Here is a 26850-nt window from a genome sequence, read left to right as displayed (position 1 = left end):
CTAGTCCAACCCCCTTCCCATTGGCAGAAAGAAGCTACTGCTTCAATGTCCCTAACAGGGAGACTGTGGAGCAAGGGAGGGACTGGCATGAAGGAGGAGACTTCTCCACCACTGTCTAAGGCTTCACCAAATCTTTCTCTTGGACTGTCACCCTCAATCCTTGGGTAAAAGACCCTTTTGGAGAAAAGACCATGTTTCCTTGAACCTAGTTTCGTGGTTTCATGAAACGGTGCAGCACGTACCGATCCACAATTATGGAGGTGCCTAGCCAACCGGAGACCCTGGGCTAAGGACACCGACCCTTTCTACAGTCGTGTCAAAGCAAGCTTGTTTCCTTTCTTCTGCAGAAGCCTATTGTCCCTTCCTCATGGTCACTCCCTTCGGGACCAGACTGGGTCCCCCCTTGCAAGACCAGTTCGAGCCCCTGCCCGTGTCGAGCACCCTGTCACAGTCCAGACCCCCATCGATCGGGGAAGGTTCTCCGCCCTCCAGGTGAGGTTCTCAGGCAGGTGAGTCCTGGCCACTTGACATTCTCCTGATTCAGTGGAGAAGTCAAGCTGCTAGGATCGAAGGGCCCGATCCAGATCTCCCCCCCCCCAATTTTCATGAGCCGAACAGGACAGGTCTGCATGGGGCTGAAGGAAGAGACCGTGCAATAAAAGCCAAGCTCAGGAGGTGCAATTAATCAGGACAAAGTGAAGAGTCCTGCTGTGCAGGCAGATGATGGAAGAAGCTGATGTGACGTCATTTCTCCTCGGCTGTTGGAAACAGAGAAACACAATCCGGGACGGTCGGAGAGCCTGAACTCCCTGCTCGTTTGTCTCCTTTTTCTCTCTTCAAATATTTGTGAACAGAGACTCTGGTGACGGGGACTCTTCTGTCTCGTCTGAGTCTTTCCTTCCAGCAGAAGTGGAAGAACTTGGGCCGCCCGGAGGAAGCTCCTCACTCCCGCCATTTTCCTTTTTGGGGCCTTCAACGCCCCCCTCCCTTTTTCCCGCCTTTCCCTCCCTTCCTCCCCCCCCCGTTCGTGCAGGAGGGGGAAGGGAGAGGAACATAGAGCTACGAAGGCGAAGGAAGAGCCCCTCCCCTTGGACGCCATTTTGAACGGGAGCCGGAAGCGGGCATCGCTGCGCCTGCCTCTTCCTCTTTGGCCGAAGAAGGCACGTGGAGAGAAGCGGGGGCTTTTGGGGCGCCTCCGCCTGGACGGAGGTGGGCGCTGAAGGGGGGGCAGGTGGGGAGGGGGGTGAGATTTGCAGGGCAGGGAGATTGTATCCAGATCCTCACGAGTCTCGGGGGAGGAGGGGCTTCTTCTCCGATGGTGCCCCGTTGTGGTTTTTCTTGCTCAACCTTCGTGCAAGGCATTTTTTTCCTCTGGGTCTCCTCTGGAGGGAGGGGGAGGGGGATTCAAAGGGGGAGAGAGGATTTCTAGGGTCCCAAACCCACCCACCAACGCCCCTGCAGGGCCCTACATCTGCATCGAGGGTGTGGGTGTATGTGTGTATATGAGGGTTGCGGTTCTTCCCCTGGACACAGACAGACAGACAGACAGACACACACACACACCCCTACCTTGGCCCAAGTCCGGAAACGCTCCCTTAAAGGGACACACACACACACACACACACACACACACACACACACACACACACACACACACACACACACACACACACACACACACACACACACACACACACACACACACACACACACACACACACACACACACACACACACACACACACACACACACACACACACACACACACACACACACACACACACACACACACACACGGGTGGGGCGGGAGAAGAAAGGGGGCAGGCGGGAGGTGGAGGGGCCCCTTCCCCGGACTCGGGAAACAGGCAGGAGAAGCGGGGGGGGGTTGCGAGGGAGGGGGGTCCTCCCTACGCCTTCCCTGCAAAGGGGAACATCTGCCGGACCTCTTGCTCTTTTGTGTTTTCTTCAATGATCTGGCAGAGAGGAGGAGTGACCCGATCCCTCTTAAGACCAAATCCTGAGCTGAGGATCAATTGCGGGGGGGGGGGGGATGGAACGATTCCCCCAGACACAGACACACAAACACACACACACACAGAGACACAGACACACAAACACACCACTTAGTGGCTTACTTGTTGTCTTGCTTGTAAACACAGACAGCCTTTTTCCGAAAGGCGGGGAGGAGACAAGCAGGACAGAGAAGGTGGTGGATTTTCTTCCATGGGATGTTTCCTAGTGGAGGCCGAAAGGGAGATCCTCACGAACCAGATAGGCGGGGTATAAATTAAATAAATAAAATAATTAAAATAAATAGATCTCCCCAGGAAGGGTCTCCTGGTGGATGTTGTTCTTCCTGCAGGGCCAAAACTGTTCTGGTCCTTGGGTCCTAAAGGCACAATTCAGGGCGATTGGCTGTGCAAAAGACCTGCCCCCTCCTTCTCCCTAGGGATTCCCCTTCCTGCCCCCAATTCGTGGCCCTCTATGGGGTGGAGCAAAGGGGGCTTTGGAAAGAGGCCGAAGAAGCTCCAGTTATTTCCACATGGAGGGCAGGAGGAAAGAAAGGCTGGAAGGCAACCCAGCCTCTTCTTCTCGGGCATTTCTTCTCCTGGCAGGTCTTTTGCGGAGTGAATGGCTCTGAAGGGTCCGTTCCAGACCAATTGATCCTGAAATGCTTTCTTTTACAGCAGGAGGAATCAAAACCAAGACCCCCCCACCCTCGGTTGCTGCCTTTCTGAGCCCCTGTGAGGTTTGCAGTGAACTCAAAGGGAAGAGCGAAGCCTGAGCAAGGGTGGGGGTTGGACGACAGCAGGTGAGAAACGTCCTGAGACCTGAACTCTGCCCCCCTTGAGTTGGCAACCCCACGACACAGGGCACTTGGCACGGAGGGCACGGAGCGCCTTTAGGCTTATTTGGTGCTGGTGCTGGGGGGGGGGCTCGAGAGGCTGCTTGTGTCTCTTCTTGCTTCCAAGCTGAGATGTTCTTCAATGCAGGAGACCCGGTCAGTCCTTTTGGAAACCCGAAAGTGATGCAACAGGGGCTGCAGTTTTTCCATGCTGTGAGGTTGCTTCTGACCCATGGGGACCCTAAGAGGGATCCGGGAGAGATGATTAAGGAAATGTTCACCATTGCTAACCCATCCCCATGAGTTTCCTTGGTTGAGAGGACATTTGAACCCAGGTCCCGCCCTACACAATTTATAAATGGCACTTCATTGGCACTCATAAGAGGCCTCTTCTGGTATTTGAGCTGTTCAAGGAGGGGTTCCCCCTGTTCCCAAACTTCAAGTCAGCTTCTGTAGCTGCTGGGATTTGAACCCACATCTCGCAAGGCCCGGTCCAACTCTCAGTCCACTACATCGCAGTGGCTTTGGTGTTTTCTAGATGTTGGTTTTGTTTACCATTTTTAGTATAGTATTGAGTAGACTCTTTTAAAGTTTTGTAGATTTGGTGTTTTAATCTTTTAAATGTTGCCTTTTAATGATGTACGTAAGCTACCTTGGGCCCTTTTTAAGGAGAAAGGTGGGGGTTCTGTTTTTCTGCTGTTGCCCCCTCCTTATTGGGACATGGGTAGCTTTTATCTTAGAGCCCAGCGTGAAATGCACCTTCTGCCTGCCTGCCTGTGGCTTATTTGTTGGCTGCCTTTCTGTTCCTCTTCTTCTGCTTCCTGAAGAAGAGAGAGAGATGGGGATATAGACCCATACAATATAAACATTTAAAAGGCACATCCCAAAAGGAAATATTTTTGATTTGCATTATACATAAAGCCTCCAGGCTGATCTTTTTCTTTTCTTCTAGGAAGGGGGTGAGACTGAGCTGAGTTCTCTTTGCTCTTTCTGGGATCTCAGGCAGAGATAGGGTAAGTGAGATTTCAAGAGGTGGCTTAAGCAGCCGTGCCACACACTATCTCCTCTCAGTTTCCCTGGCCCAGCAGGGATTTGAATCCAGGTCTCCTGGTTTCCAGTCTGGTGCTCCATCCACGACACCACACTTCCTCTCTGAAGATGTGCAAAGTGTTGGTGTTTGAGGGTATGGTTTTCTTTGCATCTTATTTAGGGTTTTTTTAAAAAAGATTTCAATCCTGCTCACCCGAAACCCCATGGTCACCAAAGGCAGGTCGTCTTGATAAGAGGCAAACCTTGGTCATCCTGATTTGGGGTGTGGGGGGGTTCCCCTTCAAGGATCCTTTCTTGTTCCCCCTGAACAGACAAGTCAGACTGGGGAATTTTGCTTTATACCATCCACCTTCACTTCACAATCTGATAACTGTTTTTTATTATTTATTTTTATAAACTTCAACATAAAATACATAAGCCAAAATACAAATCAACAAGTGTTTCCCTCCACCCTGGTCGGGACCTCTTGCAGTAGTCTTCCCTTTCCATTGTCTTTATTCTTCTTTTTCTTTTATCTTCTCCAGAACTGCATTGATTCTTGATTTGGAACTTTCCCTTTCCCTCTTGTTAGCACATAACAAATAAATCGGCCCCATATATTATAAATATTATTTTAATCTCTCCTTTCTTAACCTTCCATTTGAAATTCAAGTTTTGATTTCTAATTCCTAGCTATTATTAATCTGGCTGCTGTTAATAAATTGGTAATCAACTCTCTAGTCATCATATCATATTTCACATTTACAAATATTGATAACAAAGCTATCTCAGGATTAAATTCTATCCCTTTCACATATATCAGTTAATTCTTTAAAGATTAATTTCCAAAATCTTTGTACTTTTTCACATTCCCATCACATATGAAACTATGTACCAATTTCTTCCTCACATTTCCAACAGACATTCAGATAATTACAGTTAATTTTATTCAATTTTACCAGTGCCAGATACCATCTTAAACTCTTATTCTCACCGACATAAATCATAAAACCCTCATTTCCCGTATCTTCATCCACTCTTCACCATTTTTTCCCTAAATCTTGTTCCCACACTAGCTTCAATCCTTCTTTTGCAGTCTCTTCTTCTTTTAAATCTAGGAAAAGTCTATAAATTTTACTTACGACACCCTTCACTGACTCATTCATCTGAATAGTCAGATGAATGGGTGCTTCGCCAGACAGGTTGGAGGGCTATTTCCCTGCCTTTTCTGTCAATCTGAGCAGTGGTAGCCAGGCATCTGTAGTTATTGATATAAAAATGTAATGAAATAAAACACCCTGCTACTCCTATGGAAAATGAAGCAAAGGAGGAAAATAAATAAGTGGCCCATCAGTCCAGCCTACCCTCAAAGAATGTGGTAACTCCTTTTCCATTTAATTTTTGATTTAAAAAACAAGCCCACATATGTAGAAAACACATACATGGCTTCTGAAAAGGTATCACACATCAGGTTCTTCTCCCTTCCTTGTGTTCGATGGTGAAGGATGTCAAAGCTTGAGAAACGGCATCCTTCAGCCCTCCTCTGTCTTTTCCTCCATAGGCATCGGGGTGGCATCTGAGGCCTAACCCAAATCCTTCTTTGGGGTGAAGTGGAAACCTGCAGCCCTTGATGGCAGACCTTGTAAAGAGATGTTGAAGAGAGCAGGTAAGAAGGCTATGATCATGGCAGTGTCATTGGTGAGAATCTGGAAAAGTAATTCTGAAAGGTAAATGGAGAGACTTCCCGATATTATTTATTTATTTATTTATTTACAATATTTTTTAGCCACACCATTGCCAGTGGCTTCTGGGCGGCGTACAACATTAAAACCTAAAAACATTAAAAACATTTTAAGAAACAGTATAAAATACCATATATTAAAATATTTCTTAAAACAATTAAAACATTAAAATTAATTAATTAAAATGCTGGGTGAACAGAAAGGTCTTTGCCTGGCGCCGAAAGGCCAAGAGTGTCGGAGCCAGGCGGATCTCTCTAGGGAGGGTGTTCCAAAGTTGGGGGGCAACAACCGAGAAGGCCCTATTCCGACATGCCATCCCCTTCACCTCTTTCAGGGATGGCACCTTCAGAAGGGCCTCCTGGCCTGATCTTAGAGGACGGGCAGGCACATATGGAAAAAGGCGGTCCTTTAGGTAACCAGGTCCTAAGCCGTTTAGGGCTTTATATGTCAAAGTAAGCACTTTGAATTGGGCTCGAGCAGCAACCGGCAGCCAGTGTAAATTTTTCAGAACCGGCGTGATATGAGTCCGTGCGGCGGCACCACTTACCAGCCGCGCAGCCCGGTTCTGTGCCAGTTGCAGTCGTCGGACCGTCTTCAAAGGCTGCCCCACGTATAGCGCATTGCAGTAATCCAGTCTGGTTGTTACCAGTGCATGAGTGACTGCTGCCAGGCTCCGCTCATCCAGGTAAGAGCGAAGTTGATATATTCTCCGCAGCTGTAAGAAGGCACCCCTGGATACCAAGTCCACCTGGGCTTCCAAGGTCAGACTGGGGTCAAGGAGCACCCCCAAGCTGCGGACCCTATCCTTTAGGGGGAGTGTGATCCCGTCTAAGGTAGGGAGATGGCCCTTTAACCTATCTGGCGGGGCACCTACCAGCAGCACTTCAGACTTGTCTGGATTGAGCCTCAGTTTATTGACCCTCATCCAGACCATTATCGAGTCCAGGCACGAGTTCAGAACGGTGACTGCCACACCTGGATTGGTAGAAAATGAGAGGTAGAGCTGGGTGTCGTCAGCATATTGCTGACTCCTCAGCCCAAACCTCCTAACGACCTCCCCCAGCGGTTTCATGTAGATATTGAACAGCATGGGGGACAGTATAGAGCCCTGAGGAACCCCATGACGCAACCGCCATGGGTCAGAGCTACTGTCCCCCAGCACCACCTTCTGGACTCGATCAGCCAGGTAGGAACGGAACCACTGTAAAACAGTGCCTCCAATTCCCATCCCAGCCAGTCTGTCCAGAAGGACACCATGGTCGATGGTGTCGAAAGCCGCTGAGAGGTCCAGGAGAATCAACAGGGATGCATTACCCCTGTCTTTCTCCCGGCAAAGGTCGTCATACAGGGCGACCAAGGCAGTTTCCGTCCCATAACCCGGCCTGAAACCCGATTGAAATGGATCTAGATAATCCGTTTCATCCAGGAGAGCCTGGAGCTTCTCAGCCACCACACGTTCCAACACCTTGCCCAGAAAAGGGAGGTTTGCTATTGGACGATAGTTGTTCACTAGAGCTGGATCCAGATTAGGGTTTTTTAGGAGTGGGCGAATCACTGCCTCCTTTAATGGGGCAGGAACCACTCCCTCTCTTAACGAGGAGTTGATGACCTCCAGGATCCAGGTGCAAACTCCCCTGGCAGATTTCTTTATTAGCCATGATGGGCAAGGGTCGAGTTGTGTAGTGGTGGCACGAACCGATCCAAGCACCCTGTCCACATCCTCAGGTCGCAACAACTGAAACTCATCCAATAAATTATGACATAAGTCCGGAGCACTGGACACAACCATGGGCTCTGCATCAACAGTGGAGTCCAAATCTTTGCGAATCTGAGCAATTTTCCCCTCAAAGTGTGTAACAAATTCGTTACAGTGAGCCACTGAGGAGTCCAGGACCTCCACCGAGCCATTAGGTTGAAGACGGTCCCGGACCACTCGAAATAGCTCTGCTGGACGACACACCGAGGAAGCGATACGGCTGGAGAAATACTGGCGTTTCGCCAGCCGTATTGCCACAGAGTAGGCCCGATAATGGGCTCTAAGCTGTGTTTGGTCATAGTCGCAGCGATATTTCCTCCATCTGCGCTCAAGCCGTCTCCCCAACCGTTTCATGGCCAAAAGCTCCTCTGTGTACCATGGAGCCTTATAGGCTCTGCGGGCAGGGAGAGGGCGCCTAGGTGCGATCGTGTCAACCGCCCGGGCCATCTCCTTGTACCACAAGGCGACCTGGGCTTCGACAGGAGCGCCGACCATATCAGCTGGAAACTCCCCTAGAGCATTCAGGAATCCTTCAGGATCCATAAGTCTCCGGGGGCGGATCATTTTAATTGATCCCCCACCCCTGCAGAGGGTAGTAGTGGCTGAGAGTCTAAATTTTACCAGGAAATGGTCCGACCATGACAACGGAATCAAAGATAAATCCACCACATCCGGACCACCATCCCCCTGTCCCGTAGAGAATACTAGGTCAAGTGTATGGCCTTTCTCATGAGTCGGGCCGATGACATGTTGAGACAGCCCCATGGTTGTCATGGCGGCCATGAAGTCCTGAGCTGCCCCTGATAAAGTGGCCTCGGCATGGAGATTGAGGTCCCCCAGTACCAAAAGTCTGGGGGTCCTCAACACCAGATCCGAGATCACCTCCGTCAGCTCTGGCAGGGAGACTGTTAGTAAGCAGCAGGGTGGGCGGTACACCAGCAGAATCCCTAGTCTGTCTCGCAAGCCCAACACACAATACAGGCCCTCTAGACCATTTCCCAAGGGGACAGGGAGCCTGGAAAAATGGAAGGAATCCTTGTAGACTATTGCCACACCTCCTCCCCGCCCCTCCGGGCGACCCTGGTGTTGGACCAAGTACCCAGGGGGACATAACTGAGATAGAGGAACTCCTCCTTCTTCTCCCACCCAGGTCTCAGTAATGCATGCCAGGTCGGCCCCCTCATCCAAAATTAAGTCATGGATGAGGGCAGTCTTGTTTTTTGCCAACCTGGCATTTACCAACAATACCATGTGGCCTGGGGGGTGGCTGATATGGTCACCTGGTACCATTTGGCTAGGAGTAGAGCTAGAAAGGGGGATAGGTGTAAGGTATCTAACCTCCTTTCTCCTACTCGGGCATGCTCTACTCCCACCGCCATATCTTCCCCTGCCGTATATTGTCTCTATTGGTTGCCCCAGAGACCCCTCAGACCCCCCTGTTTCCCAGCTTGTTCCCCAGCCAGTTCCTTCAGGGAATCTGGTAGCAGGCGAGAGCCCAGCCATAGTCCCACCGTCTCTCACTCGGTGAGCTGCGGAAGGCAGATGAAATTCGGCTCCCCCGAGTGCAGGAATGCTGGTCTGAAAGGGCCCCAGAAGCAGCTCCGACTTAAAAGCCTTCTTTTTCCCCTTGAGCCAGGTGGCTGATGTAGGGAGGGGCGGAGGCAGCCAAGAAGCGACAGGGCCCAATCCTGCAGAGCAGAGGGTGACTTAGCCAGTTCCCTTGCCAAAGGCTGGCAGCCGGCCAACCACAAACCCACCGTCTCTCACTCGGTGAGCTGCGGAAGGCAGATGAAATTCGGCTGCCCCGAGTGCAGGAATGCTGGTCTGAAAGGGCCCCAGAAGCAGCTCCGACTTAAAAGCCTTCTTTTTCCCCTTGAGCCAGGTGGCTGATGTAGGGAGGGGAGGAGGCAGCCAAGAAGCGACAGGGCCCAATCCTGCAGAGCAGAGGGTGACTTAGCCAGTTCCCTTGCCAAAGGCTGGCAGCCGGCCAACCACAAACCCACCGTCTCTCACTCGGTGAGCTGCGGAAGGCAGATGAAATTCGGCTCCCCCGAGTGCAGGAATGCTGGTCTGAAAGGGCCCCAGAAGCAGCTCCGACTTAAAAGCCTTCTTTTTCCCCTTGAGCCAGGTGGCTGATGTAGGGAGGGGAGGAGGCAGCCAAGAAGCGACAGGGCCCAATCCTGCAGAGCAGAGGGTGACTTAGCCAGTTCCCTTGCCAAAGGCTGGCAGCCGGCCAACCACAAACCCACCGTCTCTCACTCGGTGAGCTGCGGAAGGCAGATGAAATTCGGCTCCCCCGAGTGCAGGAATGCTGGTCTGAAAGGGCCCCAGAAGCAGCTCCGACTTAAAAGCCTTCTTTTTCCCCTGGACGCGTTGTTGAGTGACAAGGTGTTATCTTGAGAAGGGACGATTGTCTTTCACGGAATGTCCTTGAAAGTCTTGGCTGTGCTCTGATCCAGGATGCGGTGTCTCCTTTCAGGGGAAGTAGTCCTGACGGGAGAGGGGCCTCCTGGGCCTTTTGCCCCGAGTGCCTCTGAAGTGCCAGTTGGCGAAATAAATCAGGAAGAAGGAGCAGAGGTGCCGTCATCCTTCTGGAGTTCTCTCACAATCAGCTCCCATCGACCGGCTCAGAGTGTGATCCACCTGCTGGATCAGATTGGGCTTGGGGTCTGATCCTGCTTCAGGGGCTCTTCTTCGACACTTCACAGATGGAAACCAAGGTGTTTTGCTACCTGATGGGAGGCAGAGCCCCTGGAGAAACGGATACAGTTGGATATGGTCCCGTCTTCCATTCAGCGTCTCACGGGAGGTGAAGTGAGGGATACCACTGAGAAGGGCAAACCTGGTGGTCCACACCCACAGTTCCAATTTTCTGCAATCACTAATCAGGCTACCGTCACAAACTTTAAGTCTCTGGCTCTGGAGGCAGAGGTTGGAAGCTCATTTCCTTTCTAGCTCTGCAGTTCTAAGATTCTACTAACTCAGTCCCTATTTCCCTGGCCATCTTTGCTTCCTATCCTGTTTTCATGATTCTTTACTCATCACAGCATCTTATAAATTCTACATCCCATCCCTTTCATGGATATGTCCTTTCTCATCTCCCTCTGAATAATAATTTCTGCAGACTTGGCTCATTTTCCTGCATTTACCACTAACTACTCTTTACCTGTTCTTAAGACCAATACAGTGGGTGCCCCGCATAGCGACGTTAATCCGTTCCGGATTAATTGTCGCTATCCGTCAACATCAGAAAACGGAACTAAAAACCCCATAGGAACGCATTAAACTTTGTTTTATGCGTTCCTATGGGGCCCAAACTCACCGTTATGTGAAGTTCCTCCATAGCGCCGCCATTTTCGCACCCTCAGTAAGCGAGGAAACCGCGCGAAAATGGTTGCGGTGGCCATTTTGGAACCGCTGATCAGCTGTTTTAGAAGCATCGCAATGCGAAGATCGGTAAGCGAAACGCTTACCTATCATCGCAATGCAATGTTTTGCCCATTAAAATCGCAATGCAATCACATTAGCGATTTAAAAAATAGATTGCTATGTGGATTCGTTGTTAAACGGGGCGCTCATTATGCGAGGCACCACTGTAATCTAGCTGCAACATATTCACCAACATTAACTGTTCCTTTGCTAGCACTGTCCTTTTCCCTCCCTTGGCTTTTATTTTTGCTAACCAATTCCTCTTCAATAAACTTTTGAAAAATTCCTTTCTATTTTTCTGGAAAATTCACTACAATCCTTGGGGAGAATAAAAGAATAAGGATTTTTAAAAATTATCTGTGGTACAGTTTTCATTTTACACAAGACAATTCTACCAAACCGTGATAGCTGATCTTCCTACCCTGTTTCTCCCAAAACAAGACAGGGTCTTATATTAATTTTTACTCCAAAAAAGGCATTAGAGCTTATTTTCAGGGGATGTTTTATTTTTGTCATGTACAGCCATCTAGATTGATTCAAATGCAGTCATGTCATCTTCCGGTTGCTGCACAATGGTGGAGAGCAGGGTATCACTTAACTAGGGCTTATTTGTGGAGTAGGACTTATATTACAAGCACCCTGAAAAAAATCATACTACGGCCTATTTTCAGGTTAGGTCTTATTTCAGGGAAAACAGGGTATAATAATTTAATTTACTTTTAATTTCTAATTTCAACTTCTCAGAATTTGGCTTTATAAAATCTTCCAATTTTTGTAACATTTATTCCTAAATATTTTCCCTTCCTATTTTAATAAAACCAAGTCATCTCAAATTTATTGCAATTTATATTGTCCTTTCCCCCACTGATTATCATTACAGCTGATAATGGTGATCTCTCCTTAAGATCCCAACCTTTTTAAAGTCACGATTCCCTTTTTGTGATCTCTAAGTAACCCCCTGCCACATTTCTTTTCTTATTTCTTTTCTTTAGTAGTTGGGTAAAGGGAACAAGGAATTTAAAAGGGGGGGGGGAAGAGGATAACTTAAAATATATTATCATTAGATTTTATTCTTCACGTTACATTGTCTAATCAGCTTTCCATATTTTCCATAGTTCTATTGCCCTCCTAGATTTCCACTTTTAGTTACCTATTAGTTAAGTTCTATGTTTATCCAGTTGTATTTACTGACTCAAACTATTTGTATAATAGATCCCATCTTTCAGTTGCCTTTTGTATTGGACAGTCTTTCAGCCCTTCTGATAAAAGGTCCATCTCTGCTACTTCCCAGATCTTTTCCAAGAGCTCCTCTTGCTTCAGTGTCTCCAGTTTCTTATAATTCTTAGCATAAAGAATTCTAGCTGCTATAACTATATTTATTATTATTTTATTTATTGGATTTCTATCCCACCCATCTAGACCAAAGGTCTACTCATGTATGTATGACTAAGTAAGTCTTTGGGTTTTTTTATATAGTATAGAAAAGCTATAAATAAACAGGTTTATAACAAATTCAGTAGAAACAATTCTGGATTCAATGGAATACAGTGGTGCCTCGTATAACGAGGGCCCCGTTTAACGACAAATCAGCATAGTGATTTTTCCCCATAGGCCCCATTTCCCCCCAGCTGACCAGCGGGCACTTTGGAGCTACCGTGGGGGATGCTTCTCCCGGCGGTGGCTCCGAAGCCTGCACCGCCCAGCCGGGGGAGAAAGGCTTCCGAGCTACCGTGGGGGAACTTTCCCCCAGCGGTGTCTCCAAAGCCTGCATGCCTAGCCAGGGGGGAAAGGCTTCGGAGCTACCGTGGGGAAGGCTTCTCCTGATGGTGGCTCTGAAGCCTGCACACCTGGCCAGGGGGGAAAGGCTTCGGAGCTACCGTGGGGGAAGTTTCCCCCAGCGGTGGTTCCGAAGTCTGCACCGCCCGGCCGGGGGGGAAGGCTTCAGAGCTACCATGGGGGACGTTTCCCCCGGCGGTGGCTCCAAAGCCTGTGTTGCCCAGATGGGGGGAAATGCCGGCCGGCGCTTGGGAAGGAGGGCAGTGGAGGTCCCCCGCGCTCTTTTCCAACTGCCCGCCGCCCAGCTGGGGGAAAATGCTGGCCAGCGCTTGGGAAGGAAGTTGGTGGAGGTCCCCCGTGCTCCTTTCCAAGTACCTGCCGCCCAGCTGGGGGGAAATGCTGGCCGCCACTTGGGAAGGAGGGCAGTGGAGGTCCCCCATGCTACTTTCCAAGTGCCCGCCACCCAGCTGATTGGTGGTTCCAAAATGGCCGCCCGTTTCGCACCTCGCTTACCGAGGTGGTGAAAATGGTGGCCCTATGGAGGATCTTTGCTGAATGGTGAGTTTTTCCCCAGAGGAACAAATTAAACAGGGTTTAATTCGTTACTATGGGGTTTTTTGTTCCATTTAGTGATGTTTCTGGATAGCAACATTAATACTGGAATGGATTAACGTCACTATGCGGGGCACCACTGTATTATAAAGCAACATTTTTTGCAAAAGAGTATGCACTGATGGTTGTTGTGGGGTTTTCAGGCTCTTTGGCCGTGTTCTGAAAGTTGTTCTTCCTAATGTATCGCCAGTCTCTGTGGCCAGCATCTTCAGAGGACAGCACTCTGTGCTCTGGTGTAGTTTGCCTGGGAGTGGAGAGTATGCACTACTATCCAGTACTGCTTTGCTTCTCTAGAAGTCCACCACATGTGGTAAAAACTTCCCGCTTTTGATTTACACTTCCAATACTCATTTGACACCTCTGTATAAATCTTTGACAGCTTTTCTGGAGTCCTATACTACCTATAAAACATCAATACAGTGGTGCCTCGCATAACGAGCGCACCATTTAACGATGAATCCGCATAGAGATGTGGATTTTGCGATCGAAAAACCGATCGCATTGCGATGTTTTAAGAGGAAAAACATCGCATTGCGATGATCAGTAAGCGTTTCGCTTACCGATCTTCGCATTGCGATGTTTTTAGAACAGCTAATAAGCGGTTCCAAAATGGCCACCGGGTGCCCAAAATGGCTGCCGCAAGCTTTTTTGTGCGGTTTCCTCGCTTACCGAGGCGGCAAAAATGGCAGCGCTATGGAGGATCTTCGTTGAACAGTGAGTTTCCGCCCCATAGGAACATACTGAAGGGGTTTCAATGTGTTCCTATGGGGTTTTTAGGTCCGTTTAGCGATGTTTCCGTATAGCGACGTTAATCCTGGAACGGATTAACGTCGCTATGCAGGGCATCACTGTACATAAGTTCTCCTTAAAGTTTATCAATTTTCTGAGCTTTATATTAATTTTCCATATTTGCCACGAATGGTCAATATCAATACTGTATTTTGTGCCCGCTTGATTATACATTCTTTTACAAGCTCATCTTGCATTTTGATTTCGAGCAAGTAATCATACATTTTCTTGATCACCTTCTCATTTGAGCCCAGCACAGGTTTGCCAAATACCGTTGGTTCTGTATAGAGGCCCTCTATTTTATCTTGTGTACTTGGAATCCATTTCTGCTCTAGACAACCAATCTAGATGTATAGTTGGTTCCTCTAATTCTTCTTTGGATCTTAGATCAGTCATTATTTAATAAATCTTGATACTTAACAATTAAGATTTTGACAAAAAGATTAGGTTGTATAAAGGTCTCTATAGGTGAAACCCAATTTGATATTTTTTGGTATGTCTGCTGTGCCATCTTTTTCCAAGTCCATAATAAAACTCTTTATCAAGTGAGCACTGGAACTTTTATGCTCCTTATATTTTTTATACCATAAAAATTATGTTATCCTAACTGAAGATCATGTCCTTCTAAGTCAAGTAGCTCATGTATTCTAGAAGGCTTTCATGGCTGGGATCCGATGGTTGTAGTTTTTTCGGGCTGTTTGGCCATGTTCTGGAGGTCTTTTTTCCCTAATGTTTCAACAGTCTCTGTGGCTGGCATCTTCAGAAGACAGGAGTTAGAACTCTGTTAAAACACTCAGGGTGGGTTTTTTTGGTGGGGGAGATGGTCTGTCACTGTAATTGATCAATCAGATTGATGGACCATCTCCACCCTTATCACAAAAATACACCCATAACAAAAAAACACCCTGATCTCTATAATCACCCAGTCTCCTGAAAAGGACAAGTCCCCCACAAAGCTAATCCCACAGCTATAAATACTCAAATATCCCACAAACTACACCAGAACACAGACAAGAGTTCTAAATCCTGTCCTCTGAAGATGCCAGCCACAGAGGCTGGTGAAATGTTAGGAAAAAACAGGGTCAAACAGCCTGAAAAACCTACAACAACCATAAGTAGTGTATCATTATCTAAAGTTTTCCATGCCGTTATCCAAACTAATACACAGGCTCTGTAATACAATATCCAGTCTGGGAGACCAAAACCTGATGACAGGTCTCAAAGTCAACCTGAGGAATTGTTCATTGCAATTCAGTGAATAAGTTGTAACAGGATCAGGATTTAGTCAAGCAACATGTAACAAAGTAACACAGCTGAGTTAATTGAGACAGCTGTGGGACAACCAAGATGATTGGTTCAACCAAGGATAAAACTAGCCAAGCTTGCAGACACAAACTGTTGGGTAGTTGGGTAGTTTGGGTGGTTGGATTGTTGTGTTGCTGGTGATCATGTTGTTGAGAACTGTATATACTGCATCGCTGGATGAAGACTTGCCATATTGCAAGGAGAAGATCCTGGAGGAAGACTATCTCCGTGGTGAGAGGAGAAGACTTCGTGGATGCTGGACTATTTACATTGGTAACAATCTTTGGTTACTGAAACTGTAATTTACCATTGCAAACTGAAGAACTACTGTGAATGACCAGGACTGTGTAAAGGCCAAGAGAAGTTGTATTTACCCCTGTATATATGGACTTTAATGTAAATAATACTATCAACACTACAACAGTGTCTGTTTGGTTTCATCTCTGAGCAGTTCATTTCACCATTACGCCCCCTGGCGTAGTCTGGTAACGCAGCACCTCTGTCAATTGGTTATGGGCCCAGACAGCGCACCAGACTGCATCCAGGTATAAATTTAAGAAGTTATTGAAGAAACTGCTGACCAGAGAGAACCAAGTAGTGTGTCAACAGTCTGTGGTAAAAGTGGCCAACGAAATGTCTATGGCTGGACTGTGCATAAAAAAGTTGAATGGGGAGAATTATGCAACTTGGCAGCAGAAGGTTCAGTTGCTATTACAAAAGGAAGCATTATGGGACATTGTAGAAAATCCCCCAGCAGTCCTAAATGAGAGGAAAAAGAAACTAAATGCAAAAGCTCTGGCTATTATCGGGTTAACTCTAGAAGACCATCTTCTTATCCACCTGAGAGGCCAAAACTCAGCAAAGAAGGCATGGGAGGATTTAAGAAGACTCTTCGTAAGAGATAATGTTGGAAGCCAGGTACAAATTGCCAGAAAACTTTTTCGAACTAGACTGCAAGCTGGAGGGTGTATGCTTCAACATTTAGAGGCAATGAAGTCAATGCTGATGGACTTAAGAGAAAAGAACATCACATTTACAGAAATACAAGAAGCATTTATTATTCTGTCTTCATTAGATGAGTCATATGATCAGCTGGTGACCAATTTAGAAATTCTTCCTCAAGCAGAGCTAACAGTAATTAATATAACGGGCAAACTGTTGGAAGAAGAACAAAAGAGAAAAGATAACAAACAGCTCCGAGACTCCAAACTCACTAATCACCGTGATAAGCTGAAAGAAAGTGAGGAGGAGGGGGATACAGTTGCGAGCATTCATTCTGGAAAACGCTGTTTTTCCTGTGGCTCAAGAAAACATCTGATGAAAGACTGTAAATTTAAGAAAGTAAAAGAAAAACAAACCAGACGCAAGAGAGAAACACTAAGCCTGACTGAGGAAATTTATAACTCTGAACAGGGAGAAGAGTGGATTGTCGACTCTGGAGCAACTGCCAGCATGTGTAAGAGCAAAAAGCTAATATTTAACTACCAACCTGTATCCAACCAACAAGTATGCTTAGCAAATGGTATTAGTGCTAAGGTACTGGGAAGAGGTAAAGTTAAATTACCTTATATAGCTAAAACAATAGATGTTTTACATGTTCCAAAATTGAAGCATAATTTACTTTCTGTGAGTTCATTAGCAAAGAATGGGTTTGTTAGCACTTTCTATGAGGATAAATGTATAATAACTAGCAAGAACAATGAAAAATTGAATTGCTATGCTAGAAACAATATATATAGACTAAACTGTTCATTTCACCATTACGCCCCCTGGTGTAGTCTGGTAACGCAGCACCTCTGTCACCTGAGGTCTATTCCTAAGACCTTCAGATCCCGCTTGCAGATGTCCTTGTATCGCAGCTGTGGTCTCCCTCTGGGGCGATTTCCCTGCACTAATTCTCCATACAGGAGATCCTTTGAAATCCGACCATCAGCCATTCTCATGTGCCCAAGCCAACGTAGATGTCACTGTTTCAGTAATGTATGCATGCTGAAAATTCCAGCTCGTTCTAGGACTACTCTATTTAGAACTTTGTCCTGCCAGGTGATACCAAAAATCCATCGGAGGAAACGCATATGAAAGGTGTTCAGCTTCCTCCCCTGCTGTGCACAAAGGGTCCAGGACTCACTGCAGTACAGGAGTGTGCTCAGGACACAGGCTCTATAGACCTGGATCTTGGTATGTGCCGTCATCTTCTTATTGAGCCATACTGACTTTTTGAGTCTAGAGACCATGGTAGCTGCTTTGCCAATGCGTTTATCCAGCTCGACATCTAGAGAGTGTGTGTCAGAGATCGTTGAGCCAAGGTACACAAAGCATGAACAACCTCCAATTCTTGTGTGGAGATGGTAAAGGCAGGTGAGTACACGCCCTGGCCCATGACTTGTTTTTTCTTCAGGCTGATTGTTAATCCAAAGTCTTGGCAGGCCTAGCTAAAACGATTCATGAGTTGTTGGAGGTCTTCGGCAGAGTGGGCAACAATGGCTGCATCATCGGCAAAGAGGAAGTCCCTCATGCATTTCAGTTGGACTTTGGTCTTTGCTCTTAATCTAAAGAGATTAAAGAGCTTTCCATCTGATCAAGTCCAGAGATAGACACCTTCGGTTGCAGTTCCAAAGGCATGCTTCAGCATGATGGCAAAAAAGATCCCTAAAAGCATTGGTGCGAGGACACAGCTCTGTTTCACTCTGCTTCGGATGTCAAAGGGATTTGATGTTGAGCCGTCAAAAACTACAGTGCCTTTCATTCCATCATGGAAGGACCTGATGATGTTAAGGAGACAAGGTGGACATCCAATCTTGAGAAGTATTTTAAAAAGGCCATCCCTGCTAACCAAGTCAAATGCTTTTGTAAGGTCTATGAAGGCCACTAAGAGTGGCTGTTGTTGTTCCCTGCATTTCTCCTGCAACTGTCAGAGGGAGAATACCATGTCAGTGGTGGATCTATTAGCTCAAAATCCACACTGTGATTCTGGATAGAATCTGTCTGCAAGCACCTGGAGCCTCTTCAGGACAACACGGGCAAGTAGCTTCCCTACAACGCTAAGAAGAGAGATGCACGGTAGTTAAATTTCATACAATTGTCTTTGAATAGTGTACTTGTTTTCTTTGTGATTTGGATTTCAAAGTATCAGACACTCTCTGTTGAAAGTTGGTTCTTTCTATTATTTTTCTGTAAATTTTTCTGAAAATGGTAATTTCCATATATCTATCTAATACATAATTCTGACTACATAAGCCATGTTACCCTACTAACATATTTAAATCATTACTAAGATGAAAACATAGCTTCCTAACTTTATAATGATTAAAATACATGCATTATCTAAAATATAAACTTAGACCTATATTGATCTTACATTCAAATATTTCTATTATTATCTTCAACATAAAACATTCTAAATTAAGATGTTTATATGCGTATCTATTATCCATATATGTAAAAATCAACAGTTACTACCACTATATCCTAGTATAATTGTATCCCAGCATCCTTATTATATCCAATTAAATTTCAAAATAATAGTGTTTAAAATCAACAAAAAACAATATTTTAAAGAGAAAAAGGATACCTATATATATAAATCCTTAGCTACATAGTCATATTATGATTCATATATTATTTAGTGTCTTTATATATCTATCTTGTCATCATGAACTTCTAACAATTATACTCAACATGAGTATTCTAATTTAAGAGTTATTTAAGAGTTATATGTACTTATCAAACCATTTAAATCGTTCAGAAAGTAACTTTCCAATTTTTGTTCTATTTCTCAGCTCCATGTATAGACCAGGAATCCCAAATTACTTATAGAATTATAACTTAAAATAAATTTTTGCATCCTCTTTACTAGTTTTAAAGTGCCATCTATAAAATCTCTTTAAGCCATTTTCTCTCCAATTTACTAAATTTATCCCTCTATTAATCATATTCAGCCTTTGAAGCCAGTCAATATCTAGTATGTAATCAACCTTTTGTTGCCCTTCCAGCTTCACCTTCCCACTTTCCTGCTTTGAATTTTCTCCTATCAAATTAATGTCTATTTTTGGAGTAATCTTCCAGACACTTTCCAGAATAGAATTGTACCCTAATAATTAAGGGAGGGCTGTAAATCTGCCTCTAGCAAATAAAATGATCCTCCCTTCATGACTCCTCTCCCCAAAAGGTCCCTCAGTGAAGTGCCCTTCTCACCTCAAGCCAAAAGGAATAACCTTCAATCCGGCCTCCTGCCCTCCATGGTTCTCTTCCCTCACCTTCTTGCCTCTCCTTCCTCCTTTGTGACTTAGGAAGATCCCAAATGCATCTTTCATTATCTCTGCAGATTACTGAAGTGGTTTATTTCTATTATTTTTTCTCCCAGATGATGAACATCCTAGGCAGGAGCTGATAAGCAAGAAAACAGAGAATTGAGAATCCAAGTGGGCAGGAATGGATGTCAAATGAAAGAACTTATGCAGTGGAGTAACCACATGAATGTATGTCTACTCAGTAGAATTGATATAACTCACACAGGGGAGAAACCATATCCATGTATGGAATGCGGAAAGAGCTTCAATCGGAGTGATACTCTTAAGTCACATCAAAGAACAAACACTGGGGAGAAATCATATAAATGCATGGAATGTGGAAAGAGTTTCAGTAACAACCATAAACTTAATGTACATCAAAGAACTCACACTGGGGAGAAACCGTATCCATGTATGGAATGTGGGAAGACCTTCAGTCAGAGTGGTCACCTTACATCCCATCAAAGAACACACACTGGGGAGAAATCATATAAATGCATGGAATGTGGAAAGAGTTTCAGTCACAACAATAGCCTCAGGTCACACCAAAGAACCCACACTGGGGAGAAACCGTATCCATGTACAGAATGTGGGAAGAGCTTTAGTCAGAGTGGTCACCTTAAGTCACATCAAATAATCCACACAGGTGAGAAACCATATAACTGCATAGAATGTGGAAAGAGCTTCAGTCACAACAATAGCCTTAGGTCACATCAAAAAACCCACACAGGTGAGAAACCATATAAATGCATAGAATGTGGAAGGAGCTTCAGTCAGAACCATGGCCTCAGTATGCATCAAAGAACTCACACAGGGGAGAAACCATATAAATGCATAGAATGTGGAAGGAACTTCAATAAGAGTGGGAACCTTAGGTCACATCAAAGAACTCACACTGGGGAGAAACCATATAAATGCATGGAATGTGGAAAGAGTTTCAGTCATAACCAAGTACTCAGTAGACATCAAAGAACTCACACTGGGGAGAAACCATATAAATGCATGGAATGTGGGAAGGGCTTTAGTCAGAACGGTGAACTTAGGTCACATCAAAGAACCCACACTGCGGTAAAATCATATAAATGCATAGAATGTGGAAAGAGCTTCAGTCACAACAATAGCCTTCGAACGCATAAAAGAATTCACACTGGGGAGAAACCGTATCCATGTATGGAATGTGGGAAGAGCTTTAGTCAGAGTGGTCACCTTAGGTCACATCAAATAACCCACACAGGTGAGAAACCATATAACTGCATAGAATGTGGAAAGAGCTTCAATAAGAGTGAGAACCTTAGGTCACATCAAAGAACTCACACAGGGGAGAAACCATATAAATGCATGGAATGTGGTAAGAGCTTTAGTCAGAGTAGTCACCTTACATCTCATCAAAGAACACACACTGGGGAGAAATCATATAAATGCATGGAATGTGGAAAGAGTTTCAGTCAGAACTATGAAGTCAATACACATCAAAGAACTCACACTGGGGAGAAACCATATAAATGCATGGAATGTGGGAAGAGCTTTAGTCAGAGTGGTCACCTTAGGTCACATCAAAGAACCCACACTGGGGTGAAACCATATAAATGCATAGAATGTGGAAAGGGCTTCAGTCGCAACAATAGCCTTCGGACACATCAAAGAATTCACACTGGGGAGAAACCATACGAATGTGTGGAATTTTAAAAGAGCTTCAGTTAGCTTTGTTCATATCAAGGAACCAACACTGTGAAGAAACCATATAAATGCATCAAGTGTCGAAAGCTTTAATTAAACAATAGCCTCTGTTGTCCTCCAAGAAATGAGATGGGGGAGAAACCATGGAAATACACAAAAGGTGGATTAAGCTTCAGCCATAGAGGTAACCTTAGTTGTGTGAATAATATTTTTAAAAATTAACTTTATGGGATCCAGAGTTTTTGATCTAAAAATGTTTTTTAAGTATGCTTCTGAGGTGGTTTAAAAATGAAAGCTTTTAGAAAAATTACTTTTGCGTATCATTGAAAATGATAAGGGTTTTTCATTTTTATCATTGTGTTCTTTGGAACTTTGAAGTGTTTTGAAAATGTAACCTCTGCTATACTAGATTATGAGCTCCAGTGTTTTAACTGACTGTCGCATGGGACAGAAAACAGAGGGGAACAGCAGGAAACCTGAATAGAACTACTTGACAACATAATGTTTTATGGACTTATTTTGTCATTTTATTGTTTCTGTCTATAATTGTTGTAAACTGCCCAGAGAGGCCTTGCCTGCCAGATGGGCAGTAAGTAAGTTAAATAAGTAAATAATACAATAAATGTGTTTGTATTTTTGATTGAAATATGTATTAAAATTGTCCTATAACCTAAGTTTCAATACCTACATCTTTTTACAAGGTGCAAGGATGTATTTTAAGTAAGCCTATAGCTTTTGCATAACTATGAATTTTGGATTTGAAGATTGGTACCTACTGATTTTTTTCACACCCGTTGGACAGTCTTTCTGTTCGTGTCTGAACACGCAGAAAAGTTTAGCAGAATAACTTTAAGGTCCTTGTGGCAAATTTACTCACACAGACACAGTCAGCTTCTTCCACCACCAGATGTGTATTTACAGGATATTTAAAGATATACAGAGCGACAGCATGACACCATGAATTCATCAGAATAGAAGGAATACATGTGCACAGTCCACATATATACACTTATACATCTGGCTGTGTCCCGTCAGCATAGACGTGACATCATCTTTAAACCAGCCCTCCTGAGTCACAGTGACTCAGCATTTTGACACACCTGAACATCATGGCTGCTCATTAGGACATTTGTCCTGCTCAGGCCTGTATGTTTTATACTCTGACACTTTCATGTTTTTTTGGAATTACTATATCTAAGTATGGAACCTAGAAATGATGTAAATAAAAGAATTTGTACATAATGAACAAGATTTGCAATTGCCTGGACTTTTCTGAGTCCCTGGGATCCTCCTGAATCATTTTTTCCCCTCCACATAATTCAAAGACATATTCCCTCATTTCAAAAAAAGATGTCTTTATCTCTTTTGTTTCGTTGCCAGCACATTTACTGCACCCCTAGATGTTTGTACTCTGATTTAAAGCACCGTTAATGTTCCCTGGCATTGACTCCCCGGGAAATCCCCTCGGTCTCCCCTCAGCCAAAGCTAAAAGCTCTGCCATCTCTCTTGGGAGTCTTCATCTTTCCTGCGTCCCATCGCCACCGAATAAGAAGCTTAGGGAGGGCGGGGATGCAGGTGTTGGGGGGAACACCTTAGAGTCTCTACCATCCTTTCTGGCAGATCCCCAGCAGATCGAACCAGGCCAGATAAAAAGGCAAGGTGGGCCAGATGTGGCCTGCGGGCTGTAATTTGAGGACCCTGGATCTATGTTATGGTCTCCCTAATTATAAGAGTGAAATCCTTGACAAGGCTTGGGTCCCTTTGGTTGAGAGAAAGGTGGGGGCATCAAGGGGATGCTACTGATGTTCAGGTAATGTCTGTATACGTTGCAGGAGCTAATTGATGAGGTGCCATCTTGGTCACAAGTCCAGGATCTGATTAGATATGTAACCCGGATCTGAATTAGCACCTCATCAATGGCCTAGACCTGCTGTGTGAGCATTCAAAGGCTTTTGGGCATTAAAACGGATTAATGATTAGAGCAGACAGTAAATATTTTCGACCACCATGTCTCACATAATGTCTCATCTAAGCAAGGAATTCAAGGAAGGAAGGGGTAGGAGGCTGAACGAATGAGGAAACTAAATTTGGAGGGTGAAGCCCACCTAAAGAATTGATGGCCTGACATCGACGTTCAACAAAAGCCCTGAGGAGGATCCTCAGATCCCAGACAAGGCATGTTCCCACCATATCATCTGATCCCTGCCCATTTTTTCTTCTCCCTCAGAGCCTTGGACAAATAAGAGCCTTTCCTTCATCCAGCAAGGAGATGGGATCTGGTTTAGGGCGATCTTCTAAAGAAACAGACAGGAAGGTTACTTGTCATGGCAAATTTCCCGAGGGTTCCAATCCTGCCTATTTTTTTCATCACTCTTCCTTTAGAGCACACCACAGGTAATCTCCTCTTTAATTTCAGAACCAAACTTAGCTCACACAGTTTTCTGGCCCAAGCCTTCTAACTCTAAAAGCTTCTCTCTTTCTCTCTCTTTCAGACAAATGCACACAGGTACACAGAGTATATGAGCCAGACCATGGTTATGAGACTAAGAAACAGGGTAAAGGGACAGGATAAAGACAGGCCGGGAGAGTGGGTGGAATGACACACCTATATTAACATCTGAACCTCTGAAGGCAGCAAAGAATCTCCATTACAGACACATCCTTCATGACATCCATATGGACGGTTCACACACACTCAGATCTCAGAACCTTTGGGAAACCCCTATATTAGTTAGGAACCTTCTTGCTGAGAAGTACGACTTTTAAGTGCAAAGAGGCACTTTTGGGGGAAGGATTAAATTCCACGGATCCCCATCAAATGTCTGAAAAGTTTACCCTCCCATGATGCCATTTGAGAGAACAGGACCCAAACAGTGCAAAAATGTTAGTTTGCTATTGCATTTGAATGGGCATGGCACAGAAGGGAACACAGAGGGCCCCCCCTCCAGACTAGCCCTCCAGCCACGCAAGAGGAAATTGCAACATACTGATTGCTTTATTCCTCATCCACCAATGGGCTCTTACCCCGAGAGGAAATATTCTCTCTCCAGATTCAGGAGATCCCACTCTCTTTTGGAGAAATATACAGCCACCTCCTTAAAGGAGACCAGGAGCTGAAAAAGTCTGGGGAAGGAGAGAGTATTTAATATTGGTTGTTCTGGGTTTTTCGGGGTCTTTGGCCATGTTCTGAAGGTTGTTCTTCCTAACGTTTCGCCAGTTTCTGTGGCCGGCATCTTCAGAGGACAGCAACCTGTGCTCTGGTGTAGTTGGCCTGGGAGTGCAGTATTTATGGCTCTGAGGTAGGCTTTTGTCTTTTTCTGTAGATGGTTGATTAGTGTGTATTGTGGGTGTATTGTTGTGCTAAGGAGAAGAGATTAGCTGTTCCTGTGGTTGATGGGTGTCATTCGCTGGTCTTTTGTGTGTAGTGATCCCCTGTCCTTGTGGCTGGGTAGAGTTCGTTGAAGTTTTGTTGAGCTTCATACTTTCCTCTTTTTTGTTGAAACTGTGCTGGTGCTTGTGGATTTCAATGGCTTCCCTGTGCAGTCTGATGTAATGATTGCTGGTGTTGTCCAGTATTTCAGTATTTTGAAATAGAATTTCATGTCCCGTTTGCTTCAGGGCATGTTCAGCTACTGCAGATTTTTCTGGTTGTTTTAGTCTGCAGTGTCTCTCATGTTCTTTGATTCTGGTGTGGATGCTTCATTTTGTGGTTTCAATAATATACCTCGCCACAACTGCAAGGTATCTGGTATACTCCTGCAGTGGTGAGGGGGTCCCTTATGTCCTTTGCTGACCATAACATTTGTTGTATTTTTGTGGTGGGCGTGAATACTGTTTGCAGGTTGTGTTTTTTCAAAAGTTTCCCCATGCAGTCCGTGACCCCTTTGATGTATGGCAGAAATACTTTATTTGTGGGTGGTTGTTTTTCTTCTTCAGTTTGGTGTTGTTTTCTTTGTTTGGTGGCTCTTGTGATTTCATTTTTGGAGTAGCTATTTGCCTGTAGGGCCCAATTCAGATGGTTGAGTTCAGTGCTGAGAAATTGAGCTTCACAGTTTCAATTTGCACGGCCTACCAGTGTTTTTTTTAAAATATTTTTTAAATATGCCAGCAAGTTTGGAATTAAGGAACCTTGTAATGAGGGTGAAAGAGAAGACCACAAAAAATGGTCTGAAGCTCAGCATCAAAAAAACTAAGATCATGGCCACTGGTCCCATCACCTCCTGGCAAATAGAAGGGGAAGATATGGAGGTAGTGACAGATTTTACTTTCTTGGGCTCCATGATCACCGCAGATGGTGACAGCAGCCCCGAAATTAAAAGACACCTTCTTCTTGGGAGGAAAGCAATGACAAACCTCGACAGCATCTTAAAAAGCAGAGACATCACCTTGCCAACAAAAGTCAGAATAGTCAAAGCTATGGTTTTTCCTGTAGTGATGTACGGAAGTGAGAGCTGGACCATAAAGAAAGCTGACCGCCGAAGAATTGATGCTTTTGAATTGTGGTGCTGGAGGAGGCTCTTGAGAGTCCCCTGGACTGCAAGGAGGACAAACCAATCCATTCTAAAGGAAATCAACCCTGAGTGCTCACTGGAAGGGCAGATTCTGAAGCTGAGGCTGCAATACTTTGGCCATCTCATGAGAAGAAAAGACTCCTTGGAAAAGACCCTGATGCTGGGAAAGTGTGACGGCAAGAGGAGAAGGGGACGACAGAGGATGAGATGGCTGGACAGTGTCTGCGAAGCAACCAACATGAATTTGACACAACTCCGGGAGGCAGTGGAAGATAGGAGGGCCTGGCGTGCTCTGGTCCATGGGGTCACGAAGAGTTGGGCACGACTGAACGACTAAAAGAAACAAAACCAGTGTTTTGATTATGCCTCTTTTTTGCTGTGGGTGGTGGTTGGAGTATTTAATATTACTATCATTATATTTGCTTTAGAGAATTCAGACATTGAGAGTAAGAATAAAACACCACAGCTTTCCCCAGAATTTTAAAAAAGAGGGGGGCATGATATCTTGTGGGGGCATCTGATACAATGCAAGGACAGAAGGATTCAGGCTTCTCTCCCGCATCTCTTCCACATGATTCGCCTCTTATCGGTGGAGCCCGGACTGCAACACCTTCTGGCCCGCTCTTAAGAGGAGAGGATCCAGATTGCGTCTCTGACCCGATGGTATTGCCTGTAAGGGGAGGGAAAAGGAAACGAACTACAAACTCCTTGGGAGGTGGCAGATGGACCCAAGCAATGAAGGCTAAAACCCACTTTTGCTCCTTTACAGGTAGCTCTCCCTTCATCTTTGTCCTTCTGCTGAAGCAGGGAGAGGATTTTTTTGAAGTTGGAAGTCAGGGAGGCCACTTACAGAAATGGCATGGCACTTTTTTTGGCGGGGGCGGGGGGGGGAGGTTTGTTGTCCAGCTTTCCAAATCATTCAGATTCATGGGATGAAACGCAGAAAGCCTCCTCGAAAAGCATGGTATACATTCATTTCAGGAGAATTAGCAACACTGCTGATCAGGTCTCTTAGTTCGTGCAGGCAATCATCACTCATTTGGGACCAGCTGATGGAGGAGGAGACAGAAGTCTGAATAACACTCCAAA

General features: G+C 45.3%; 2 protein-coding genes across 2 annotated transcripts in view; one reads left to right on the top strand and one right to left on the bottom strand.

Annotated features, from left to right (window-relative positions):
• Positions 1–26850, bottom strand: part of LOC140703761 (uncharacterized) — a 343653-nt gene that overhangs the window by 141522 nt on the left and 175281 nt on the right. The window lies entirely within an intron of this gene.
• LOC110069920 (uncharacterized) lies at positions 13070–21924 on the top strand. The gene has a single exon (XM_072987605.2). It carries the CDS (start codon positions 19727–19729, stop codon positions 21257–21259), a length of 1533 nt encoding a protein of 510 aa, XP_072843706.2. The 5' UTR covers positions 13070–19726; the 3' UTR covers positions 21260–21924.

This window comes from Pogona vitticeps, chromosome 2 (assembly GCF_051106095.1).
Source record: "Pogona vitticeps strain Pit_001003342236 chromosome 2, PviZW2.1, whole genome shotgun sequence".
NCBI lineage: Eukaryota > Metazoa > Chordata > Lepidosauria > Squamata > Agamidae > Pogona > Pogona vitticeps.
This window is presented reverse-complemented; position numbering and strand designations above follow the sequence as displayed.

Bases quoted from the DNA above. Each gene is read 5' to 3' on its own strand.
- LOC110069920 (XM_072987605.2), top strand. From the start codon at position 19,727: ATGAAAGAACTTATGCAGTGGAGTAACCACATGAATGTATGTCTACTC.